Raw genomic sequence first — 24,127 nt, forward strand, 5'->3', positions numbered from 1 at the left:
ATTGACATTTTATTCACCCAAAGAATATCCATACATCTTTAATGTAAAATTAAAAGTTGCCATCAATCTGTCAGTTTAAACAACCCAGAGGCTTGTTTTACTTTCAACATGCACATACAGCATACCACCTGTTGCTGACACCACATTTATGCACAAATAATCATGTTTTACAGTCCAGACTCCAGATATAGCTAGTCCAGTGTTTTTACAATACTATAGTATAAATACATCTAAAATCTTTGTTCAGAAACTTCTCTTATTCTGACATACAGGGCAGGAAGTAGGCTCTTGCACCTGGAAAATTAATTTCAGTCCAAGGAACATGGCATACATTATAATATACATTATGATTGGAAGGCATTTATGATCCTGAGAAAAGTAGTTTCTACTCCAGAAAAAAATGTAAACATTTGAATTTATTTTCAGAAAAAATGTCAGCAGTCAGCTACAGATCACCCCAGACCTGAGACAATTGTTCTTGGAGTATTCACATTTTTAAAAATGAGACATCTGAGAGGTTAAATGTCTGTCGGCTAAACAACAGACTGTGTGAATCTGCTTTTGATGTAGAATACCACACCAGAAACTCAGATAAAGGTAAGTGCACAGGTTTTTCTTCCAGTCCAGTTCGTTTTTTCCAACACAGCCGGGATTCCCCTCATCAGTTCAATCATTCAGTAACAAGGCAGAGAGCCCTGAAGGAAAATAAAACACGTTCAAGGTTAAATCCACCAATCGGTTAGTTTCATTAAAGTTACACAGCCTCCATTAGAAGACTGAAAGTTCTCCCTTACCTCATAGGGAATCATTCTTCAACATTTTTAACTTCGGTGTTGTTCTTGCGTGAGCACGTCTTCTTACTGTCTAACACATCAGTCTTCACCTGACCCAGAGTTCGCAGTAGGCACATGGTGTCAAACCCCTCACCAGCCTCTTGCAACAATTCAAGCACCTGTAAATAAGCAAAAGCAAAAGCAAACACGAATGACAAATCTTAACTTCCATACCTGACATTTAGTATTTGTACTGCGACCCACCTGCAGACACTTGAATGATTTGAGTTCGCTCAGGTTCTCCTGCAGGAACAACAGATAGATGCTGAGGTCATTGTAGAAGGGTGTGGCCACACCCAGAGCACCGAAGCCTGGCAGCATCTCATAAGGCCGGAGGAAGCTGGAGCCCTGGTGAGCTGGTCCAAGTGCAGCGTACACCACCAGAGGAGCAAGAAGCACATACACTACCAGGTTGATGTAGCTGAGCAGCCTGAAGACACCCGCTGCCACAAGCTTACACTGGACAGCCGACGGCAGCCTGGTGTCGTTCTGCAGCACGCCTGTCCGCAGGTCACAGGGGAACTCGTCAGTAAGAGAGGCCAGCTGGATGTAGTAGCCGAGGTAGAGGCAGGCCAGCAGGAGGATCAGCAGAGTCAGGCCCCGACATGCGAGGTACTTGACCACGAGGCTGCGAGAGAAGCGCTTTGTCTTCAGATACTGCTCCACTAAAGGGTATTTGAAGCAACCCTCCGTCAGGTCCAAAGCACTGTTGTAGAAAAAGGCACATGAACACTTGAATGAGGTGAAGTATGAGTATTTATCTGAAAACAAGCAAGACATACAGTTTTCTACAGTAATACATTTAGAAACATGCAGTGTTTTCATTCTCCGAAGCCTATTCAATGCTGTTTGGCTGTTTTACAATCCAAATTAAAGCCAGTTTGTGTAGATTTTAGTGTTATAAAGTGATGTATAAGTAAGTGTTGTTTCAAGCCCACTCATGGGGAAGGCAGGTGCTGTAATATCTCTGTGACACAGCCACTTGGGGGCACCAAAGAAAGAAAATTTCCAGTTTATGTGTAGTTACTGTACCGTTACTGTTGCAGTAATCATTTTTTGTATATGAACAATAGATTAAATGACTATGTGTAAGGTCTTCACACGGTGACCATTCTCCTCTGACATCAGACTCAGGGTGGGAAGCTCAAGTGTTGTACTGCTGCGTTCCAGGTTGTAAGTTGTATAAACAGAAGGAATCTGACAGTTTATCATTTCACAAACCTTTACTGGTTTGCTTCACAAGTGACAATTATCAGTGTCACTTCTAGGTGCAGCAGCCAGCTGTTTTCAGCTAAAAAGCCCTAAAAACTCACAGAACACTATACCTGTCCAGCAGCAATAGCAAACAGAAAAGGTTAGCAACAAGCAGGTGAACAAAGCAGTGCGTTTAGCAGCTGAAGGGCAAAATATTTCTCTTAGGAGTTGGTGGAGGCCGAAAACTAAGAGTTTTTAAAAAAATGAAAACTCCCTCTCCTGAGAGGGAAAGACTGTTTGCTAACAAGTAGCTGTAAGAACTTCATGAGGTGATAATATATCAATGCTGTGTTTTTGTACTGCCCCCGAGTGGACAAAAAATGAATTCATGCAAGTTTTACCTATATGCTGCCATTTTTTCCAGCCGTTACTGGTCAAATGATGGCCCGTACTACTTTTTTAAAAACATGTGCAGCCTTATTTTATTCCCTCTCTGCCCTGTAAATAAAAAGTTTCAACATGCCAACAACACACTCATGTAACATGAAAAAGGCTTTGAAAAAAATTGTATGTCATTGTCACATAGTCACATCTCCTGCTAAAAACAGTGTCAGAGTAAATTAGTGAGTACTGTAGAATTAGTAGCAGCTGATAACAAGGTGTTTACCTCTGGGGGTCCTCTAGTCCATCCTTGCAGTCTAAGGATGCTAGATTCTTGGCCAGTTTGATGGCACGATTATAAAAGCGGTCCAGCTCCTCCATGATGAAGTTGAGGTCAGAGGAGAGGTGAGGAGCTGCAGTGAAACGCCAGAACAGGGCTGGGATATACAAGAGGATGGCCAGTAAGAGCAGGATGTATGGGAAGAACTGAGGGAAGAAAGAGACAATAGAGAGACAAAGATCCAACGATGATAAAACAACACATAATGCATGTTGGGGGGACGTCTGTACCTTGTGCAGCCACAGTGGTGAACTCTCAGATTGTTGCTGTACTGTTGCCCAACAAAATGAGTCCATATAGACCGCCTGCTTTAAGGTGAAGTTAGTGGGAGGAAAGCAGCTGATCTGGGTACCTGGATGACAAAAGTGAAGACATTGTCAGAGCTGAAAGGCATTTTGATGATTCAGTAAAGACAAACAAACACTGCAACAAGTTTCAGCCTTCGATTCTCTGCACTTATGGCCTAATTTGTGGGTGGGCTGGTTTCAGCATACTTTGTGTCAATAATTATGCCGCCCCCTATTATGGTGGGTGTACAATGGGAAGTTCAATCAGGCATGTACAATTTGCAAATGACCCACATAGTCAACAGATTGGAAGCACAGCCAATTAATATTACAGACTAATCCTTTAAACAAACTGAGCACATCCTCACTACAGAATTTTCTTTGTTTTCCATCAATGACACACAGTACAGTCCACCAGCAACAAGCTACTCTAATTATAGCATCAGTTATACAAAGTAAGTCAACTTTTGTTTGTGGTTGAAGCATGAAGCAACGGGCTTTCACCTAATGGTAGGATAGTTCATCTTTTTGCATCTGCTACTCAAGTGCTGTAAATAATTACAAATTAGAGGTACTTGTACTTTACTGTGTGTTAAAAGTGTTTCCATTTTATGGTATTTAACTCCACTACATTTCAGAGGCAATTATTGTTCTTTTTACTCCACTACATTTATTTAACGACATTGTTTATTATTTACTTATTATCTGCAGATTCTGATTCTTATTAATTCAAAATATAAAAAAACTAAAAAAACTGATGTGTTATGGACTCCACCATGCAGTATAAACGGTTATTAAAATGAGCCTAACCCTTACCAGCTGCAACAACATGCTTATATAAGTGATTAGAACAATAATCCAGTCATACACGGGGTTGGGAGTGTTACTTTAAAAGTGTATTCCAATACAATTACTAATTACCTTTGAGGAATGTACTCAGTAAAGTAATTCAAGTATCATAATATTAAAGCAATGTAACTTGATTACTTTCTGTTACTTCTGGATTACCTCAACTCCAAACATATAAAAATAAAGACTAGAATAGAGAATAAGATGACTTTTATTTCATCTTTATAACGTGTGTGTTCTGTAAGTGTATTTGGTTTCACTCTAGAGTGATGTGTGAGACTCATGAAGTGTTGACAAGTGCATAGTTACAGACGAGTATATCATTCTTTATTTTAAAGTTGTAATTCTGTTAGTAATACCATTTTTTTACTGAATGTATCTGTAATCTGATTATATCTTTTTATAACTTTACCAGAATACAGTTACATTTTTTGTATCCTATTAACGCAATCCAGTTACATGTATTCCATTACACCCAAGCCTGGTACCTTAACTTGTTTTGGTAGTTGAAGTATATTTTGATGCTAATTCTTAAGTACTTTTACTTACAAACTTTCAGTGCAAGACTTTCACTTGTAGCTTTTTTTACACTGTGGTATTTTAAGTATAAGGTTTGCATACCTCTACTGTGTAAGATACCATATAATACATTAAACTAGCTATCATTTAAAGAATGTAGCTTTTCCACGTACATGACCAGCTGCATAATCTACAGACATGCCCTTTCAATGTGCATTGAGTTATTTTAGTGTTGCCATTTTAAGGAGCAGCAGCTACTCAACACACACCATAGTTTGCTTGACTTGCCAAGCTTTATATGACATGGAGACCCACTTAGTTCCTATTAAAACATTTTCTAATACCATATTTTGATTAGTAAAATCATTTTAATTCACTTGTCACTAATTAATCACAATTTCAACTCCATACTGCCCTATGTATGAAACTAGGCAGCGTCCTCTTCCACAAGATATTTTGGCCTGTCAGAGTACATAAAGCACATGTGCAAATAATAACATTGGTGATTACTAGGCCATTGTTAATGTTATAAGGAACACCTGTGATTTTCCTACTGTGACAGGTCAATATATCTGCTATGAAAAAGGCTTATCTACATTTGTCTCATTATGTCCATACAGCTCCTCCTCCTTTGGGACTGTTATAGATTTAATAAGGAAAATCAATGTGGGACTTGGGCCAAAATGTGCATTCACTTTACGGTTGTAATGTGATAACAAAAGCTGTCTGTTGTAATGGAAGCTCTCTGCAGGCTTGCAGTGTAATGATCCATTATGTCTGAGTACGAGGGGCCTGTGGTAGGACTGGAAGCACATGATAACAAAAGACCTAAGAATATTATATAGATGTGTTAGACTGCTGATGGAGCTCTAGATGTGTTGTTTTTATTTCATTACACTACATGTAGAAGTGTCTGTCAGTGTGTGAAGCTGTACATTCCCATGTACCTAAAGTTCTCATCATCATCATCATCAGCAGCAGCAGCAGCAGCAGCAGCAGGAGTATATGCCTTGCCTTATTGTCTGGGCGTGAGATAAGCAGAAGGGTGGAGACAAGCCACACCTTCTCCACATGCACAATTCACACCTCTCTATTTCTGACCACTGAACGTATCACATGCATACATATCACATTACTTCACCCGCCACTGCATATAACTGTGGTTAATTGAAACAAATGTGCCTCAGTGCTTAATAGTATAAAGGGACAGGGACAAAGAAGCTCCCCCAGGATCTCCATCGACATCTGTTATTACTCCACATGATGAAAAGGGATTATAACAACAGAAGATGAGAAATCCAACAACTCACCCACTGACACCTCTTGAGCAAAAGCGAGCGAGATGAGAAACAAAGGCAGCCCCACCGCCAGCACCGTGACTATCTTATCCACCGCCAGCTCCAGACGCACCCCTTTGTACTTGGCCTCCGTGGGGTCCTTCAGCAAAAAGTCGGAGAAAACATACTCGGTGGCTACGTGGGCTATCGCCATGACGGACAGGAACAAAAAGCCGGTGTTGTCAAATTGATGGAAGAGCCGGTCTCCTTTTTTAATTGGTAGAAGGCGAGCTGCGTCTGAGGTTTAAATTAATTTCAAAAGATAGCCCGAAACTCACAGTGTACTAACGTGAATAATGTATAAAACACCGAGGTGTTATTGTTTACCCATCTCCATTCACCACAGGACTGAGGGCTGAACCTGCTGTCCCGCTACAGCACACCAGACATCTCAGGCACCAGCGGGGCAGCGGCCGCCTGCCAGCCGCCAGAGGGCGCCACTGTGCCCTGAAGTGCACCTGCCAGGAGATCTACGGATCCTATGCCAGGACACAGTTTCTCTAGGTGTAGTCAGTTTAACTTACAGACTTTGATTTTGAGTGACTTTTATCAGTTTAAAATAGTGATTTAATCAGCAGTGTGCCTAATAGCTTCCTTCAAGATATTATTATATAACTGGATTATTATTTAGGCTATGATGCAGCATTTTTATTAATGTAACAATTAGTGGGGATGCAGCTCATACTACTGTTGGGTGGTTTAATCTATAACACATCTCAGATGATCAAACTTTTTAAGAAAAGCAAAGTTTACAGTTCAGAGAAGGTGAGGCCAGTTGTTCAATCCCAAGACTCTTTTTGGGAAAGCTAAAAGAGAAATGTTATTAAGGGACTTTTACTACAGCACTGAGGTACTGACTGTCAACAATGACTGTTAACCATTTGCAATTAATAGGGCTATTCATTAAATTACGGAAATGTCCAATAATAATGTCTACAGAAAAAACATTATCATAACTAGTTTATTGATAAAATGCGTGATCTTCTATCACTTTCACATTTTGTGGCCCAAAATAAAGTAATAGTGTATCAAATACTATATGTAAGCAATAATGTTAATTTCAAAAACTGTGTTATAAATAAAGTTGATTAAAAAAACGAAAGAAAAAAATCCCCGCAACAATAACATTCGCGACAGCTGTGAGTGCTTTCTGGCAAAGCTAGGTTACAAAAAGGTGCGGGTTTCTAGGGAGACTGATAGGGGGGAGCAGTCCTTTGAGGAAGATGTGAAAGACGAGACCTTCTCAGGTACCTAAATAACCAACTCTTTTGCTAAGTTCGCGCCAATACCAAAAAATATTGATTTTACCATAAGGACAAGGAACAGGGCTAGCTTTGTGTCAGTTAAACGAGCTAACTAATGGTGCCTGTTGTTAGCTTAAATCTAAGGCTACCGTTAAATTAGCTAATTTCGGGTTAGCAGTCTAGCTAACTTTAATCAACCAGCGAATGCCGCTATAAACAACGACGAATACACTCAGAGAACCGGCGTTAAGGTGAGCTAGCTTGTAGCTAACTTAACGTCGGTGGCTTTACTCGATTCGCTTTGGTAAAACCTAATCGAGTAAAACCTAACCCTAAGCCGGTGACGTTAGTTAGCTTCAGTTAAGCAGCCCAAACTTTTTACCAAGCGTGTAAATGACGTGATGTACACAGACATGCCCCCTTTGTTGATTTAAACTTCCGCTCCGAAGCTGTACTGACGCACTTGTTTGACCTGTGCTCTCATTGATTAGAAAGTAAGGAAGAGGTCACTAACACAAATGTACAATGTGAAGGCAAATACGTATGTACCTGGGTCATTGTAATGAGATGAGAGCGCAGCTAACTAGTGTAAAATGTTATCTTTCGTTTCTTCTGAATAGGAAAGCATGAGAGTGGAAAGAAATGAAAGTATGGTGAAAGACCTCTCCGGGTTGTATGATGGAAGGACTGGGAAATGAGAGATCCATATGCAGCTCTAGACCATACCCATGGCTCAGTCACCCCAAAACAGAGGCCTCAACCCTGCTATGGAAACTCAAAGACTGCTTCTCCACCAATGAGACGCCCCCCCTTCATCACACAGATAAAGAAGTAGGTATTCTTTTTATGGCAATGGCAGGAAACCGATTTAGGGGATAGTTAAGGAAGCTGAATCAAATTTCATTGTGAACTCTGGCTAAGTTAAATGGGCTGAGGCTGGATATGGCAGATGATATTAATCAAACGGCAGCAGATTGGGCGATGTGGTGGTAAACTTAAATTCAGCTTTTAGGTGTTGGCAGAGATGCGACAGTATCTATTTTCTATTTGGATGTAGCAATAACAAGCCATGTGAATGAAATGTTGATGACTGTCAGTACAGTCATCTCCTGCTTTGAACGTGTTGTTAAAATCACTGCACTCCCATTCAGGTTATTTAGATGTTATCTATGATGTATGCATAAAGATTTAGCAAGTTTCCATAATAAATAACTGTTGACCCTTAGAACATTGTTACTTAATGTAAACTAATCTGCTGTTATTTTGTTTTGTTTTTTAAATGTATATTTCAGAGCATTTACATGGACAACAGAAAGGCTGTGCTGGAATTGAAAGATGTCCCACCTCCACCTCCGCACCACACGCCCTCTTCCCAATCATCCCAGCCCTTCTCTTTGCCCCCTGTCCCTTTGCCCCCACCCTGCTTGCCTCCTCCTCAGCTTACACAAGACTCCCACCAACAACAACCACCACAACAGCAGCAACAAGAGGGGGCTAGCCCCAAAGTAAGCATTTGCACTCAATGTGAATATTGCAGGACAGATGGCTATGGGTTATTAGGTGGCGGAGGCGTTGTTGGTAGCAGTAGCAGTATTGCTGGTGTTGTCTCACTCTATATGGCCCCAAGCTCTCTTGGAGCCCCCATCATCAGCAGTAGCAGTAGTATTAGCTCTGCAGCTTCATCTCTTCACCAGTATAGACAAAACCTGAGCTGTGGAACAGGAGGTGAAGTTGTTGATCCGTTGCTCAGTCTTGCTTACAAACCTCAGCTGCTCTCTTCAGTTGCTACCTCTCAGCCTATGTCATCACACCCCTACCTCTCCTGCTGCTCAGGGCTTCTGCACACCTACCCATCTGTACCTCTTCCATGCAGCCAACCCAGCCTGTGTACCTCCTCAGCCCCTCTGGCTTCCTCTCTCCCCTGTGTTTCCTCTCTATCTGCTCCAATGCACGGCTCTTGCCTGGCCTCTTCTGGCTTCTACACTTGTGGTGTGGACTGCTGCCCATCAGCCAGAAGATCCCAGAGAAGCACACTCGGTGATCACCCAGCCACAACCACCATCACCACTACCACCACCTCAGCACACTTCTGCTCTAACCCTATGCACCTAAATGTAGAACGCACGGTGTGTGTGAAGGGGGCGCACTACTGCCAGGAGTGCTTGTTGAAGGTTGGTGGAGACTTTTGTTTGTATTTATGTGCCATGAAGATCACTGTGGGTAACTTATTCTGTATGTGTGGGTGACATCGGTCGTAAACTTGTTGCTGGTTATGTATTTATTATAAAATGCATTTGGTGGTATTGCTGCTGTTTTAATTTGTTTCCCTGACAAATGTTTTGATTTGCAGCCCGTGAATGGTCTGCCATCCGAGTCAGACAAGGTGTGGCCCAATGTTCCTGTTCCGCAGACTGCTCCTATCCCTATTCCCATTTGTAATGGCTGTGGCACCTCCTCTGATGGCATGATGCTCATGCCATCAACAAGCCTTGGCAAGACTGGCCAGAAGTATGGTTAGTGGACTCTACAATGCAATTTTGAATTTCTGTATGAATATTAATGTTCGATATTGGTATTATAACATTTTTATTGGAATTTTATGTCGTATTTGTCTTGATTTGGACTGTTTGAATTGGCAAGCTCTTTTGGATTTCAATGAAGTTGATATGAAATGTTACTTCATCCAAGTTGACTTTGACAACAATTAAGTAACTTTATCAATTTGAAGCTGTTGAGATGCTTTGCAACCCTTAAGTGTGTTTGATTGTTTGCCAACTGTCTGTTAGGTTCTCCAGAGAATAGTGGTCCTGAGAACATCCCTCCGGTGGGTGTCTTCTGGGACATTGAGAACTGCAGCGTGCCCAGTGGACGCTCAGCTGGAGCTGTGGTCCAGCGTATTCGTAGCCGCTTCTTTCAGGGCCACCGCGAGGCAGAATTCATTTGCGTCTGTGATATCAGCAAGGAGAGTAAAGCTGTCATCCAAGAGCTCAACAACTGCCAGGTATCAACATTAAAGTGTTTTTTTAACTGTTATGCTATTAAAAATAATGAGTGTCTTTCTAACCCTGAATGAATGTTTTCCAATACTGAGCTTCAGTTCTATGAAGTTGGTCTGGTGCAGCGGGATCAAAAGTGCATTTGAATTAATTTACAATTTAATATTAGGTGTTTTTGTGCTATTCCATGTATTTTGTGCCAAATTATATACTGCGCAGTAGAGCCTTGAGGAATTTATTCCAACTTGAAACTGCTTGAAATTGTAACTGCTTTACTTTCATAATATATTGTTTTATATTGGCTCGGGCAGGTTATGTAAGGTGCCAAGTCTACTTACAGACGGGTGAAACATGTCACAACTCTTTTGTGTCTTCCTTTATTTGCCACCCTCCTGTCCAGTGTGATCACAAAACATGACTTTGGTTGTTTACAGCACAGTAACATCTTAGTCATCTTAATCTAATATACCACAGATGTAAGTTGCTGGAAGAGCGTGAAAATACACATTGAAAATGCTTGAATTTGACTATGCTAAAGAAGTAGGGACCCTGGAAAGAAGAGACCAAAAGAAAAGTCAGCAAAATGGGAACAAGTCTGAGGTTATGTATACATATTTGTTTTTTTATCAGGTTACTGTTGCACACATCAACGCCACAGCCAAAAATGCTGCAGATGACAAGCTTCGCCAGAGCCTACGGCGCTTTGCTGAGACCCACACTGCACCTGCAACTGTCATACTAGTATCCTGTGAGTTCAGCTCAGATTCACTTTGATCTGTTACAGCCTTGACACCATAAAGGATTTTGTGATAACAGGTGTTTTCCTTTTAATATTAACAGCGGATGTCAACTTTGCAAGTGAGCTGAGTGACCTGCGTCATCGCCATGGTTTCCAGGTAATCCTGGTCCATGGCAACCATACATCTTCAGCCCTGCTACAGCACGCCCACTGCCACGTGGCCTTTCAGGAGATCACAGCTGATCTGCCACCTCGCATGCTTGTCAAAGCACAGGTAGGCCCCAAAAAGCTTCATTAGGACTTAAATATTACTTTCTATTCTGTATTAAATAAGGTAAGTAGGTGCTGGCAAAAGTAACCAAGGCGATTTCATTTTAGTGTGGACTAAGATGGCAGAGTGAGGCCGTTGGAATTTGAATCTGATCATCTTAATTATTTATGCACTTTTCTCATGAGAATATTAGGGGTTATTAGACTTTTTTCCTAGTCTTCACCACTCTCAGCCATTTTCCAAATTGTTTTTCAACTAAAAGGAAGACTACTGCTTTCATTTTTTAAGTGTAAATCATACAAACCAGACAGGCACGCTGTCTCTTCCTCCCCTCCCTCAGCCCAGTTTCAACCTCCTCTATGTGCACAACCTCCCTGTCAACTGTGACAAGAACCTGCGGAACACTGTGAAGCTCAGGCTCCGCCGCCTGTCAGACAACTGCGGCGGCAAGGTGCTGGGCATGTCCCAGGGCACAGCGGTCCTCCGTTTCGGCAGCCCTGAGGCAGCTTCACGGGCCCGCAAGCGAATGGAAAATGAGGATGTGTGTGGCCGCAGAATCAGCCTCTCCTTCTCCCCACGGCCCAGAGAGGATGCAAGTCCTGAGCCTGAACTTCAGGCTCGGCCTTATCACTTGTCTCAGACTCTGCCCCAGACCTATCAAAACCAGGATTCAATGTTCGCCCCTCCTCCCGCCATATCCTCCTTCTCTTTTCTGCCCCTGGAGAAGCCCAGGTCACCCAGAAGGCCACGGCGAGCAACGCGCCCATGCCACACCACAGGCCCAGTGCCTGAAAGGCCCTACAGCCCCAGGAGGGGGTGCAGTGGGCCTCCCGGTGGTGCTCCAGCCAAGCCCCATCAGGTCAGCAGACTCGTCAGTGCCTGCTTCCCCTTAACCCCCATTGCCCTCTATCCTTGTGTGGGCTGCTTTGTAAATCAGTAGCTTCTTTCCCCACAATGTCCTTCTAATTGCTGCTTTGACTAACGGCTTTGTACCTGCTTGCTAACCTTCATGTGCCTGTGCTGGCATGTAGCATGTATAAAGTGTGTGTATGTATGGCCCATTGTCGTGCATGTTGATTGGTCATTCATCATTTTAGTGCATGAATTAGCTCATTGCTTCTGGCTTTTTTTCTGGCTTTTTTTTTTTGGTGCAGTATATTCGTGCTGATATACTGCCTGTTTGTTTTGTCCAAACTGACCTGTGGCTGCTGGAATGACCAACCCTGCTTGTCTTTTGCTTCTTGACTGTAACCAAAAAGACCATTGTGGAAGGCTGGGGCAATATGACCCATAAATACATTTCTGTGATAATGGACTTAAGCGAGGGATATGCATTTTAACCTTTCTCTATAGTTGGGCAGTAAAGAGAAGTTGACGTTTATCAGTACAGCACTCTCAAATACAAAACTTGTCAATTAAAATATGATGGCAAGTAACGATCACAAATCTGTTGTCACGCTGTCTGCAGCTGTGACATTGGCAGTCTGGTTTGCCTTTTCTGCTCAAGTTCAACAAATTCTATAAATCAGTTTACTGCCTTCTACAGAACGATGATGCACAAAATTAATTTTTATATTTAGCTGGTGTTGACTGTTACATTCTGCTTTGTAGTCAGTTTATTTATTTTGCATGCACACCCCAAGTTTAAACCTCAGATCATCATTTTATGCCATTGCATGATTTGTTGCGTTGAGCTCGACACATACAAAGGCTTGTACACAAACACATTAGCAGTATCTATCCAATCAACATCTGTTGCTTGTGTTTGTGATCCAGGAGCTGGGTGGTTTGGAGGGCAAGCTCAGAATGGGCCTCCAACACCTGGAAAAAGGACGTGCTGCTTCGTCTTCCCCCCACAGTAATGGTGAGACAGGAGTCCTCGAGCAGTTGTCCAAGCCTGGCCTCACCGGAGAATCCATGTACAGGAGGAGGTACATACAGAAAGGGGACATTAGACTAAGCATGTCATTTGATTTAAAGTCCTAATTTGTTCCCTTTTATTTTTTTTTTCTTCTTCTTCTTAGGTTTAACCTAAAATATCTGCTAGTGTGGGTTGTATATATCATGTTGTCTGTTATTTCCAGCCAATCTAGCACCAGCTAATTTTACTTTGATAGAAATAAATCTTTCTCACAGAAAGGATAATCAAGAAGCATGACCATACTGGTCAGCAGTGCAGAAACGGTGCAGCAAAGAATAACAAAATAGAGTGATGCATGTTGCCATTACATGTGTCCATTTTTTTATTTATTTTTTTATTTCATGTTGTCATGTAGAAGAGATGACTCCAGTCCTCGCAGCGTGACTGAATCCCCTGTAGAACAAAGGGACAGGAGCTCAGGGGAGTTCCAGATTAGCACACCCTCTGCTTTCAGCAAGTTGAACCTGCACAGGAGCTTCAGTCCCCTCGTCCTGTCCCAGGGCTCCTGGTCATCCAGGTAGCATTTTGTGTTCCAATCAGTCATTGGCTTAGAGCATTAATTGTTCTGGATGTGATGAAACGTAATGCTAGTTGTTATGTCTTTGCCTTGTCCAACAAAAGGAGTGTGTCCCCCTGCCTGTCAAGCCGGTCCTCGCCCCTCCTTGCTGCCCCTCGTAGCCCGTGTCCCGAAGGTCCTCCTGAGCCCTTCTCAGATGGGGCAGAGGTCCAGGTGGCCAACCTGGACTACAGAATGTCACGCAAGGACCTGCAGCAGACACTGCATGACACCTTCTCCCGATACGGTCGGGTAAGACTTACTCCACAGATGTCATTGTACTGACTAAATCAAATACGCCTGTGTGTTCGCTTTCAGTAAGATTAAACAAGTTTCAGCCCTAAAAACATCTCCTTTTTTGTGTGACTTGTTTTGTGTAGGTGAAAGCTGTGGAGCTTAGCCCCCACACTGACTATCAGCTGAAGGCCACAATCCAAATGTTATACCTGCGACAGGCCATAAGTGCCGTCAGTGGCCTGCACCGTTATAAGATCGGAGGCAAGCGCATTCAGGTGTCTCTGATCACCGGTGGCAGCAACAAATCCCTTGCCATGCTCAGGTACAGGCAAGCATGTTTGAGTTGAGGATTAATGGAATTCTCAGATTTGAGATACAACTACATTTATTTATTCAACAGCTCTGGTTTGGATTGTGGTGGTGAATTTCTATATTTTTTCATTATACAGCACAGAGATCATCAGCATTCTTCAGGATTCACCTGCCAATTGCCTTCCCCTCTTCAAATTCACTGAGATCTATGAGAAAAAGTAAGTGGGCTTCTCAGATCATGGCTTTCAAATATAATCTGGGCAACTTCATTCATATTTACTTTGTACTTGCTTTTGAAAGTGGTTTGTGCTGCCAAACTATATGCACTTTTTTGACCCCTTTCTAGATATTCCCGTAAGCTTGTGGTGGGGGATTTGTACAAGCTACCAGAGGTGGTGTCAGTGCGGGAGCAGGGAGGCTCAAGGCTGGTGTGTCTTCTGCCAAGCAGCCTAATCCGTCAGAGCCCACTGGGATCTTCCCAATCCCAGGAGGGCTCCTCCTCTGCTAGTGGCAGCCCTGTGGTGTTTGAGGAGCTGGAGTACCATGAACCTGTCTGCAGACAACACTATGCACAGCAGGACTTCAGGTTATTAAAATTTGTGTAATTTATATATAATGTTTCTAATTAAATGCTTATTTCATGAATATACTGTTTGATTCATCAACCTTAATTCTTATAAGCACTGTTCTCTGAACTGAACCGTTCCAGCCGACTGTCACCCCTGTCTTCATCTCTGATTGGGCCTCCTGTTTTTTTTCTTTCAGTGAGGCTGACTTTGACCCTGACTCCTATAAAATACCTTTTGTTGCGATGTCTCTGAGCACCTTAGCCTCTGAGGTCCACAGTCTGCTGCAGTCACATGAGGGAACTCTTCCATTACTCAGGTGACAACCAGCTCTTTATTTTCATTTTCAATCTTTTTTTAATTTAACAGAGCATGTTTTCATTCATTATAAAGTCTTCAATGTAGTCTATTTTCTTTTCAGCTTTGCAGACTGCTATGCAGCAAAATTCAGCCCTCTGCAGCTGGGCAATGAGACACTAGAGGGCGGTGTTCCTCTGGAGCACCTCATTACCTGTGTTCCCAGTATCACAATAGTCACAGCTCAGAACGGCTTCAAAGTCATCAAGTGGATCCACAACAAACCACCAGCACCAAACTCTGGTAGCAGCATTTTTTACTTTCATTCTGTTCCTATAGTACCCAATGCTTTCTTAACCTGTCAGATTTACCCATTTCAGACAGTAAAACATTTTCTTTTTTCATGCAGAGCCGTGGATTCAGCGCTGCAAGAGTCCGGTTGGCAACCCACAGCTCATCCAGTTCAGCCGAGAGATTATTGACCTGTTAAAGAGTCAGCCTTCTTGCATCATGCCCATGAGCAAGTTTATACCTTCATACCATCATCACTTTGCCAAGCAGTGCCGTGTCTCTGACTACGGCTATTCCAAGCTGCTGGAGCTTCTGGAGGCTGTGCCACATGTCTTGCAGGTATTGAGGATGATTAATGTTCCACTTTTTTTTTTTTAACTTATTTACCAATCAATGTTCTATTTGTTTGTATTCTACATTTTGTGTTTTTAAAATTTTAATGTTCTTCTCCTCCAGATTTTGGGTATGGGTACCAAGCGTTTGCTAACCCTGACCCATCGTGCTCAAGTGAAGCGCTTCACCCAAGACCTGCTCAAACTGCTTAAATTTCAAGCAAGCAAACAAGTGTCGATCAAGGACTTCATGCAGGCATACCACTGGTCAGTCAACGCTGCTTGGAGCTGTAGATGATGTCGGCACATTGCCTTTGTTTTCCTAATTCCCCTCTCAGTCTGATCAAACTGGTTGTTAAATATAAGAACAGATCATTAGTGTTGTCAGTGTTTGAGATGTATTCCTATACTTTGTCTATCAGGTGCTTCTCCAGAGACTGGAGGGTAATAGACTATGGCATATGTGAACTGATGGACCTGCTGATGGAGATCCCAGACACTACCATCACCATTACACCACAGGACATGGACACCGTCATCTCTGTTCCCAAGAGAGGTCCATTAAAGCAATAATTTAAAAAGACTAAAAGAAAAAACTTGGTCAGATTTTATTAAACTCCTTTTTATTTACCTACAGACCGTACAATGGAGGAAATGGAGCGCACTAAGCAGTTTGGGAAGGAGGTGGTGGACCTTCTCCGTCACCAGCCTCACTGCCGAATGCCATTCAGTAAATTCATCCCCACCTACCACCATCACTTCGGTCGTCAGTGCAAGCTCAGCTACTATGGCTTCACCAAGCTCATGGAGCTCTTCGAGGCGATCCCCGACATCCTAATGGTGAGTCTTTGTACACGCCATACTACTCCATCAGGGTTCACACAAAGTCTTGAAAGTTTGGAAAATGCTGATGTTTAATGGTTTGTTTTCAAGGTAAGAATTGTGCTTTAATTTGTAATATATTCTTGAAATAAATTGTTTCATTACACAATCACTATTGTAGACTTAGAAATCTTATGATGTTTGAAATGAAATAATCCAGTTGACACATTTGTTGTCCCCTGATGTTGAAATTGGCAAGCAACAAATAATCATGATAAAAACATACAAAGTTAATATGAACAGCTGGTAAAATAAACAAACTGACAAAACGCATTGATTGCTTTTGCTATAAAGGAAATCTACATTTTTTTTTTTCTGAGCTTAGGTACCTTGAAAGTGCTTGAATTTTACTCTGCTAAAACACTTAACCATGAGGAGTCATCGTTCAAAACAGAGTATTTACTGACCTTCAGGACAAAAGGGAAATAAGATTTTTTTTATTATTATTTTGAGGCAGAGGGTATTTTTGGTGTCTATTAATGGTCCATTGATTTTAATGACCAGGATATCATCTGAAGACCTTGACCATTAAGTATCTGCATCTTTGAACTGACTTGCTAATTCAAACTGACCTGGTGGTAACTGATCAGCATTAGGTGGCTCCTGTGGTATTTGCTCCTCCTTACTTTCATTCACGCAGAATACTTTCTGGGTCAGATAAGCAACTGGGTTATTTATCCACAAGCATAAATGTCTCTTCCCCCGTGTTTGCCTGAACACTCATTTAAAAATCTGTGCCCGACCTTTGTCAGGTGTTGGAATGTGGTGAGGAAAAAGTGCTGACTCTGACAGAGGTGGAGCGTATCAAGGCTCTGGCGGCTCAGCTGGTCAAGCTGCTTCGGGCTCAGAAAAACTCCAGCATTCCTGTCAGCCAGCTGCTCACCGAGTACAGCAAGACATTTGGTTATGGTCTGCGCCTGCAGGACTACGATGCCAGCTCCTTGCCGTCACTGCTCTCCAAACTCTGCCATGTTGTTAAGGTAAAGATCCTCCACCTCCCAAGGATACATTCCTCAGTTGTTCCGTTCATTGCATCTAAATGGCATTTGTGGATCTGAACCACAGTAGATGACTGCAAATAGATCACGATCTATCCCGGAGAGAGAGACTTATGGTCTCTGGACAAGGTCTTATGAAGTGTGATATTAAATGTTAATGCTATATTTGGTCTTGTTAATTGTTTAAACAACAATGATTTAATTTAGAGAAAAAGTCTGTTTCTTAGATTTCACAAAATGCCCAAAAAGTATCTGCATCACTTACTATAGCACCGTGGTCATGCAGGCTTCATGCGGCGTTGCTATGATTTTTTATTTGTCACAAGATTCGTTGTTTCTTTATGAATTATATATCCTGCTTTTGGATGTGCATCTCATCAGGCATCCAGTAAAACTACATATTCCTGATGTTACACATTAAACACGCAAGTCTAATTAACTCATTAATAAGCCTGTCCATCATGCATTAAAGATGTTGTGGAATTTCGGCTCGCTTGACCATTCAGGAGAGACGAAGAAGACTCGGACACTGATGACTTAAGCTGATATAGTTTATAAAACATGAACATGAAGGAGCAAAATAACAGCACATCTGTCTGCACAGAGTGATGCCATGATAATCCTGACAAGTCTTCCCAAATGTTCAAATTATATCTACAGCTCAGGAAGCATCCCTCCCATACATGGTTATCTAGACATATCTACAGTAGCTTAGAATCGCTAGGTTGCAGAGACCATGAGATATAGACTCATACAGCAGAAATCACTATGCCCTTATTCAGGCCTTAACATTTATACAGGATATGTATGACCTATCGTATGGAGACCGAATGTCCTGGGAGAATCATATTTTTCTCCCACAATAGAGAATACCCACTTAGGAAAGAAATTCACAGGAATAAAAGACAAAAACAGTCAACTATTCTCAGAGTGGTACGCAAGCTCCCTTTAGTGGTACGCAGAGGAATCCCAGACATTTCGAAAATGAAATGTCAATCTAAAAATATATTATCCTACCAAACATTGCAAAATGTCCTGGGGAATTAATTAATCTTCTATGAAGTGATTGCAAAGCTACGGAAGCCCTAAAGGGCCATGCATTCATACATTTTATTTCCTCTGTTTTCCCGTGATAATGGGTTAATTTCATTCGTTTTCTCGAGAGCTCGAGTTATTATCTCGAAATAACTGCGGTTTTCCCGAGATAACGGGATACTTTTTTCGAGATAACGAAACTTTGTTTTCCCGAGATAACGATATAATTAATTTGAGATCTCGAGATAATGACTGTGATATGATAGGCCTGAGATTATGGAGACGCCCGGGACCTCGTAGCTGGTCAGCTATGTAGTTAACGACGACATCAGGCTCACTTAGATTGCGATACAGCTGAGGCCTTGCTAACAGTCTTTTTAGATTACGCACACTAATGTGTATATTATCTGTAATAGCAAGGCATAATGCTATTTCAGCCTGTGTCAGGCCTTGATTGAAAAGATAGGTGACACGGTGATCGATATGCTCCTGCTCCTCTGACATTGCTACACTGAATGATGTTTCCTGCAATGATTTAATATACTACAATATCGTTTTGTTTTCTCAAGATCTCGAATTAATTATATCGTTATCTCGGGAAAACTAAGTTTTGTTATCTCGAGATCTCCAAAAAAATTATCCCATTATCTCGGGAAAACAAATGAAATTAACTCTGGAGGAAATAAAATGTATGAATGCATGGCCCTTTAGGGCCTCCGTACAAAGCACACCGACACAAGAATCATTTAATAGCTCACTTGATGTAAGACCAGTGTTTTCCACATTAGTACAGTACTAATAAACAAGCTGCCACATTCTTTCCATTTCAAGGTGGTGGACGGCTCTGAGGGTCGAGAAGTGCAGCTGATCAACAGGAAGTCTTTGCGCCTGCTGACCTCCCAAATACTGAGCCTGCTCATGTCCCAAGTGGAGGAGCAAGTCACCAAAGGTCTCAGAGTGGAGGCACTGAGTGAGCATTACCTGACTATCTATGGAGCCCCGCTCAACCCATGTGAATATGGGTTCCTCTCCCTCAGCGAGTTGCTCAAGAGCCTGCCCTACCTTGTGGAGGTGAGTGAAAGTTGGAGTTTGTTTTTTGTTTTCTTAAACGCCTTTTGCTCTAGTGTAGCTGTACTCCCACACAGAGGCAAACTGGCTGACTGTGTTTAATCTTCCATCTTCCACAGTTGTACCATGAAGAAGGCGAAGACGACAAAGCTGGCAGCACCACCAGTGGTCGTGGTGAGGAGTGGGTGAGGCTGACCAAGCTTTACCAGTTTGCCCGTAATGTGCGCGGCCTGCTCCACACCTACCATTACAACCAGATCTTCCTGACAGACTTCCACGGGGCTTATAACAAATTTACAGGCTGCAGCCTTGAACCACGTTGCTACGGATACATGAGCACTGACGAGCTGCTCAGCGCCATACCACAGGTGGGAATTAAATACATTTTTACTGCACTACATCTAGAACTTGCCTACTACTGCCTGGTACTTTTATCTAATACCTGATTTTTTTCAGAGCTCGCCATCAATCTTGTTATTTATCTTGTAATCTTGTCTCTACATATTTTCATTGTTTTGTGACGTGTTATCATCAGGTGGTCTGGATCAAAGGGCACGGTCGCAAGAAGATTATCGTTTTGAAGAACGATATGAAAGGTAAAGGTGAGCTAATCATCACTTGAAATCATTGGCACACACACTGTCATATGATCACTTCACCCAGAGGCCTAATCTGTGGGTGCTCCCTGGGAATACTTGAAGTGATTTCATTACATGGTGATTTCTACTCAGTGAATGGAAGCTACAGTACATAACATGGATCGATGTGTGTGACTGTGTTTTTGTTCAGCAAAGGGAAGCTTTTCAGCCCCCAACAGCCCCCTGCCAGGAGAATACACAGAGAGCCCGAGAGACAGCCCAATTAGCATCGCAACTTCTGGAGCTGAGAGTCCAGGTAACACTGGTCACAGTATTTCTATAGATGGTCAAGATTTTTATTTATTTACTGATTTGATATATTGGTTAGTGATGAAAAAATAAAGTAAATAAATAGTTAAAAATAAGTAAATATTGAGAACTGTTAATCACATAAATAAATAACGGGATAAAAATAATAATTGTGTTCACAACTGAGGCACATTTTAAAGATGGCTCTGCTCTCATTCCGTCTTTCTCGGGTAAAATACTGATGAAACCAAATCGTGTTCTTTTACCTGCCAGGTGGCGATGCAGCAGCAGAGTCAGAGCTGCTGTGTCTGACATCACCAGTAGACCTGCTGTGTGGTCCTGTGCCATCTTGCCTACCCTCACCTCAGCTCCACCCTGACCCCGTCCTCCTCCAGGAGACGGACCTGATTCACTTTGAGGAGAAAATTCCACCAACAGGTCAGTTTTAATGTTATCAAGTTTTAACATAACATTTTCTTGTGCGAGGACCCCCAACCTTTCTGCCAAATAAAGTATGTAAACTTCAATAAACCAAGGGAAAATACTGATTTAAGACACAAGATACTAAGCCCTTAGTACTTAGTAGCAAAGAAATACACAGGCTGAGGCAAAGCAAGGAAGAACAGAAATACATTTTAATGAGTACATCACACTTTATTTGCACCTCTCCTGTCTTTGATGAGGTGTCAGCTCAATCTATACTTGTGTGTGTGATTTCAGCGAGCGATGAAACTGAGGTGGCAGCTGTTGCTGACACTACATCAGAGTCACCTGAGCAGCCTGGCAGCGTAGAAGACTCCGCAGTCACCAAACCTCCACCGCCCCCTAACGTGAAGCCCCTCTTGTCCATGGACAGTCCCAGCAGAAGAGCTACACGCAGTAAATTTAAGCTAGCTGCCAACTTCTCATTCACAACAGGCCTCTGATCCTCTTCACACATGCACACAAAGCAATACTGGCTCACACATAGTGTAACTCTAAATACAAGAGTTGACCGGCTACACTGAACGCACACTTAACAGACGAGACCCCAGAAGAGCATTGGTATTGTCCCCTCAAGCAGACTGTTGCATTCTTCTGCTTTCTTCTTGATCACTCAGTGGCCATCTTTGTTCTCTTTGCTTGCTTGTTTCACAATCAGTGTGTTGTTCCAGTGACGTTCACCAAGCTGTGATTTTCTTCTTGCAGATTTTCTGCAATTCTTTAATTTGCCAAATTCATCTACTGTAACCTGTGTTTGATTTCATCCAGAGGGAAGTTAAATGATGTTTCCATAAATGTGCATCTTCAGTTTAGTGTCAAGAACACTCGCTGGCTTAATTCTTAAAAAAAAAATGAGTTAGTTGTCACTGTATAAAGAGCATTTGGTAATAATGGAAGAAAAGCTAGGGATGAGTACGTTTATTCTATGTAAAATCCAGTAAATTTAGTGACCCACATTCTCAGTTTATTAGTTTGGCAAATAACAGAAGGTTTAGACAAGTTTTGTTCATATACCATATAGAGAAACCTTCATGTATACTGTCTTGCTGTATCCCAAAAGACAGAGCATTTAATTTAGGACATTCATTTTTGAACTCATTTCAAATTTGTAAAGATCTTGCTTTGTAGGCAACTGTAGACATGACAACCAAACTGGCTGCTAAGCACCTGCCTGTTAAATTCTTTCAGTCTTCTTTCTGAAGAGGTAGCTTCTCCTTTGAGGTCTATTCTCGACTTTGTCTCTATTGTAAAGAATCCCAAGGACAGCATTTTCAGTTGCTTTTATATAACGCAGAGTATTTGGTAGTCTGTGGAGGAGCTTAGCCTAAATGTGTGGTGTGTTTGCTGGCAATTCAATGATGAAGGACTGAAGAGATAAACATTTGTTAACTGTTCAGATAGTTGCTTTTGTTAAAAGAAGCTGACAGTCTTTGAACAGTCCACACATGGATGCTAACATTTTTATTGATATTGCGCCAAGCACTGCTCTCAGGAATTTTTATTCTTGTAGTACACTGGCTTAAATTATAGCAAAGACTTTGACTCGTCTCTCCAGGGGCCACTAATGAAGACCTGAAAGGCGAAAGGTGGTGCTTTCATACTCCGGCCAGGTGTGTGCTCGGGCAGCAGGACCGGAGGTTTACTTTGATTGTTCGGCTTTAGCCAGCAGCCGGTGTGTTTGTGTTCTTTTAGCTGTATTTTGTCTGTGTGTGTGGTTTACACTGGAGTAGGTGGTGTGAAATGTGCATGGTGTGCATAAGTGAGTTTATGCATGGTGTAAGCCCAGGAGGAGCAGACAGGAACAGATGATTGGAAGACGTTCTTTAAGATCAGCCTTTTATTTCCACCATGTTTAAAGGATCTTAGAGTTGGCCGCCACCTTCGCAGTTGGCTTGTACACGCTCAAGGTTTTTGAAGTTAACCTTGTCGCTGGTAGCTGCTGCGTCAGCGGTGTCGTCCACACTACCTGAGATGAAGAGTTGGAGGGGAGCAGTGAGCACTCCTGAGTTTTTGATTTTAATGACAAGGTGAATGGTTTTTAGGGATAAGAGATGGGACGGGAGGTGGTTGGCTGTTTGTGGAGCACCACGGGGGGCTCCGGGAAGCCTCCTGATCAGACTGTGAGGTACACACAGAGGACCCTGTGCGGCTCTCTGGAATCTGCCGGGCTTTTACAATGGCTTGTATTTGCCACGGTGCCAATGGAATCGCCATCGCACCTCCCCATCCCTCACATCTCAATGTAGAGGAGTTTTTACTTACTGATGTGTGTTGGTTTCTCCATTTTCCTCTGTCTCAAGTGTTTAGAAGACTGCTGGCTGCTGAACTGCCATCAAATGAAGTTTAGCACAATCCAGGCACCGCTGAAGTCAAAGGATTGTTGTTGTTTGTGTTCAGAGAAAAGGTTGGAAGAATGGGTAAGAGCCCATTTTATCAGTTTCTGTCCAGTTTCAGTGTTTACCTCTTTAGGCAGTGTTATTATTGCAGTTTTCTTTGTAAGACTTGATTTTGACTTGGTGTGAAAGGCCTTTAAAAAGCTGAGATTCCACTTGCCAACTCACCAAAAAGTCAATGAAAATGTTTTTAAAAAGGGTTCAGGTCCCTCCTGCATTGTTTTACTGACTGTCAGGAAACCTCTTGGATGAAGGAATGAGCAGCTTAGAACGGTTATTGATTTAGAATTGGTAAAGAAAGGGGATTAAAAATGCTCTCAAGACATCTAGATTTAACTTTGGCAGTAAGAATGTATTACGTTTTGTGAATTTGAGCAAACCCTAGCTCTCCCTCAGTACTGCAGTGGCAACTAACTCAGGTGAATACATTTAACTTCCCTGCTTAGCTTCCTCTCTGTTTGGTTACATCAGTGAGAAGTTACTGTACCTATCAAAATATGCACTTTTGCATAGTTTTGGTTCATGAAATACATGTATGAAATTAGTGGCCAGAAAAAGAGGCGTTGAAACACGTTCTTGTATTTACCCGTTTCTGTTTATCTGACCTTGTTCAGTTTTTACATTGCATGACGGGTTTTCCTTAATTCAGCAGTGCCCTTAAAACCCCTGCCTTGTGACTCTATTTGTGTTTACCTGGTCATCAATTGTCTCACTGACACCCCCCTCCCTCTCTCCTCTGTCACCCTGCTTTACTGTCTCACTGCACCAGAAGTCGCTGTAACAGTCTAATGTTGTTGAAGGGACCAAAAGGATTTCCGTAAATAAATTTCACAAGCATCATTCCTGCCTCGTCTCAATGTTTTTGTGGTTGTTTATGAA

The 24,127-nt window shown here is 42.2% G+C and overlaps 2 protein-coding genes across 5 annotated transcripts; one reads left to right on the forward strand and one right to left on the reverse strand.

The window, feature by feature from the left end:
* LOC311270640 (pannexin-1-like) lies at positions 1 to 6,129 on the reverse strand. Its single transcript, XM_084375671.1, has 6 exons — positions 5,714 to 6,129; positions 2,979 to 3,100; positions 2,695 to 2,894; positions 1,038 to 1,539; positions 795 to 952; positions 1 to 695 (listed from the first exon to the last, which is right to left on the reverse strand). The coding sequence occupies exons 1-5, from the start codon at positions 5,892 to 5,894 to the stop codon at positions 806 to 808; spliced, it is 1,152 nt and encodes a 383-aa protein (XP_084231797.1). The 5' UTR covers positions 5,895 to 6,129; the 3' UTR covers positions 1 to 695; positions 795 to 805.
* A 770-nt stretch (positions 6,130 to 6,899) lies between these two features.
* On the forward strand, positions 6,900 to 24,088 carry marf1 (meiosis regulator and mRNA stability factor 1). 4 transcript variants are annotated; one of them, XM_084378599.1, is made up of 27 exons: positions 6,900 to 6,987; positions 7,605 to 7,815; positions 8,277 to 9,155; positions 9,335 to 9,497; positions 9,771 to 9,985; positions 10,611 to 10,728; positions 10,821 to 10,993; positions 11,331 to 11,849; positions 12,767 to 12,921; positions 13,267 to 13,428; positions 13,533 to 13,719; positions 13,848 to 14,026; positions 14,154 to 14,234; positions 14,363 to 14,602; positions 14,782 to 14,901; positions 15,004 to 15,182; positions 15,289 to 15,509; positions 15,627 to 15,769; positions 15,925 to 16,058; positions 16,140 to 16,342; positions 17,137 to 17,364; positions 19,249 to 19,488; positions 19,605 to 19,853; positions 20,021 to 20,087; positions 20,275 to 20,379; positions 20,646 to 20,810; positions 21,093 to 24,088. In XM_084378599.1, the coding sequence occupies exons 2-27, from the start codon at positions 7,660 to 7,662 to the stop codon at positions 21,296 to 21,298; spliced, it is 5,487 nt and encodes a 1,828-aa protein (XP_084234725.1). In that variant the 5' UTR covers positions 6,900 to 6,987; positions 7,605 to 7,659; the 3' UTR covers positions 21,299 to 24,088. The 4 variants fall into 4 exon arrangements, with proteins under 4 accessions (XP_084234725.1, XP_084234726.1, XP_084234728.1 ...); XM_084378600.1 differs by having other exon boundaries at positions 20,021 to 20,081; XM_084378602.1 differs by having other exon boundaries at positions 8,277 to 8,489.
* Positions 24,089 to 24,127: the final 39 nt, after the last annotated feature.

Source organism: Pagrus pagrus (genome assembly GCF_965226575.1).
Source record: "Pagrus pagrus genome assembly, chromosome: 2".
Lineage (NCBI taxonomy): Eukaryota > Metazoa > Chordata > Actinopteri > Spariformes > Sparidae > Pagrus > Pagrus pagrus.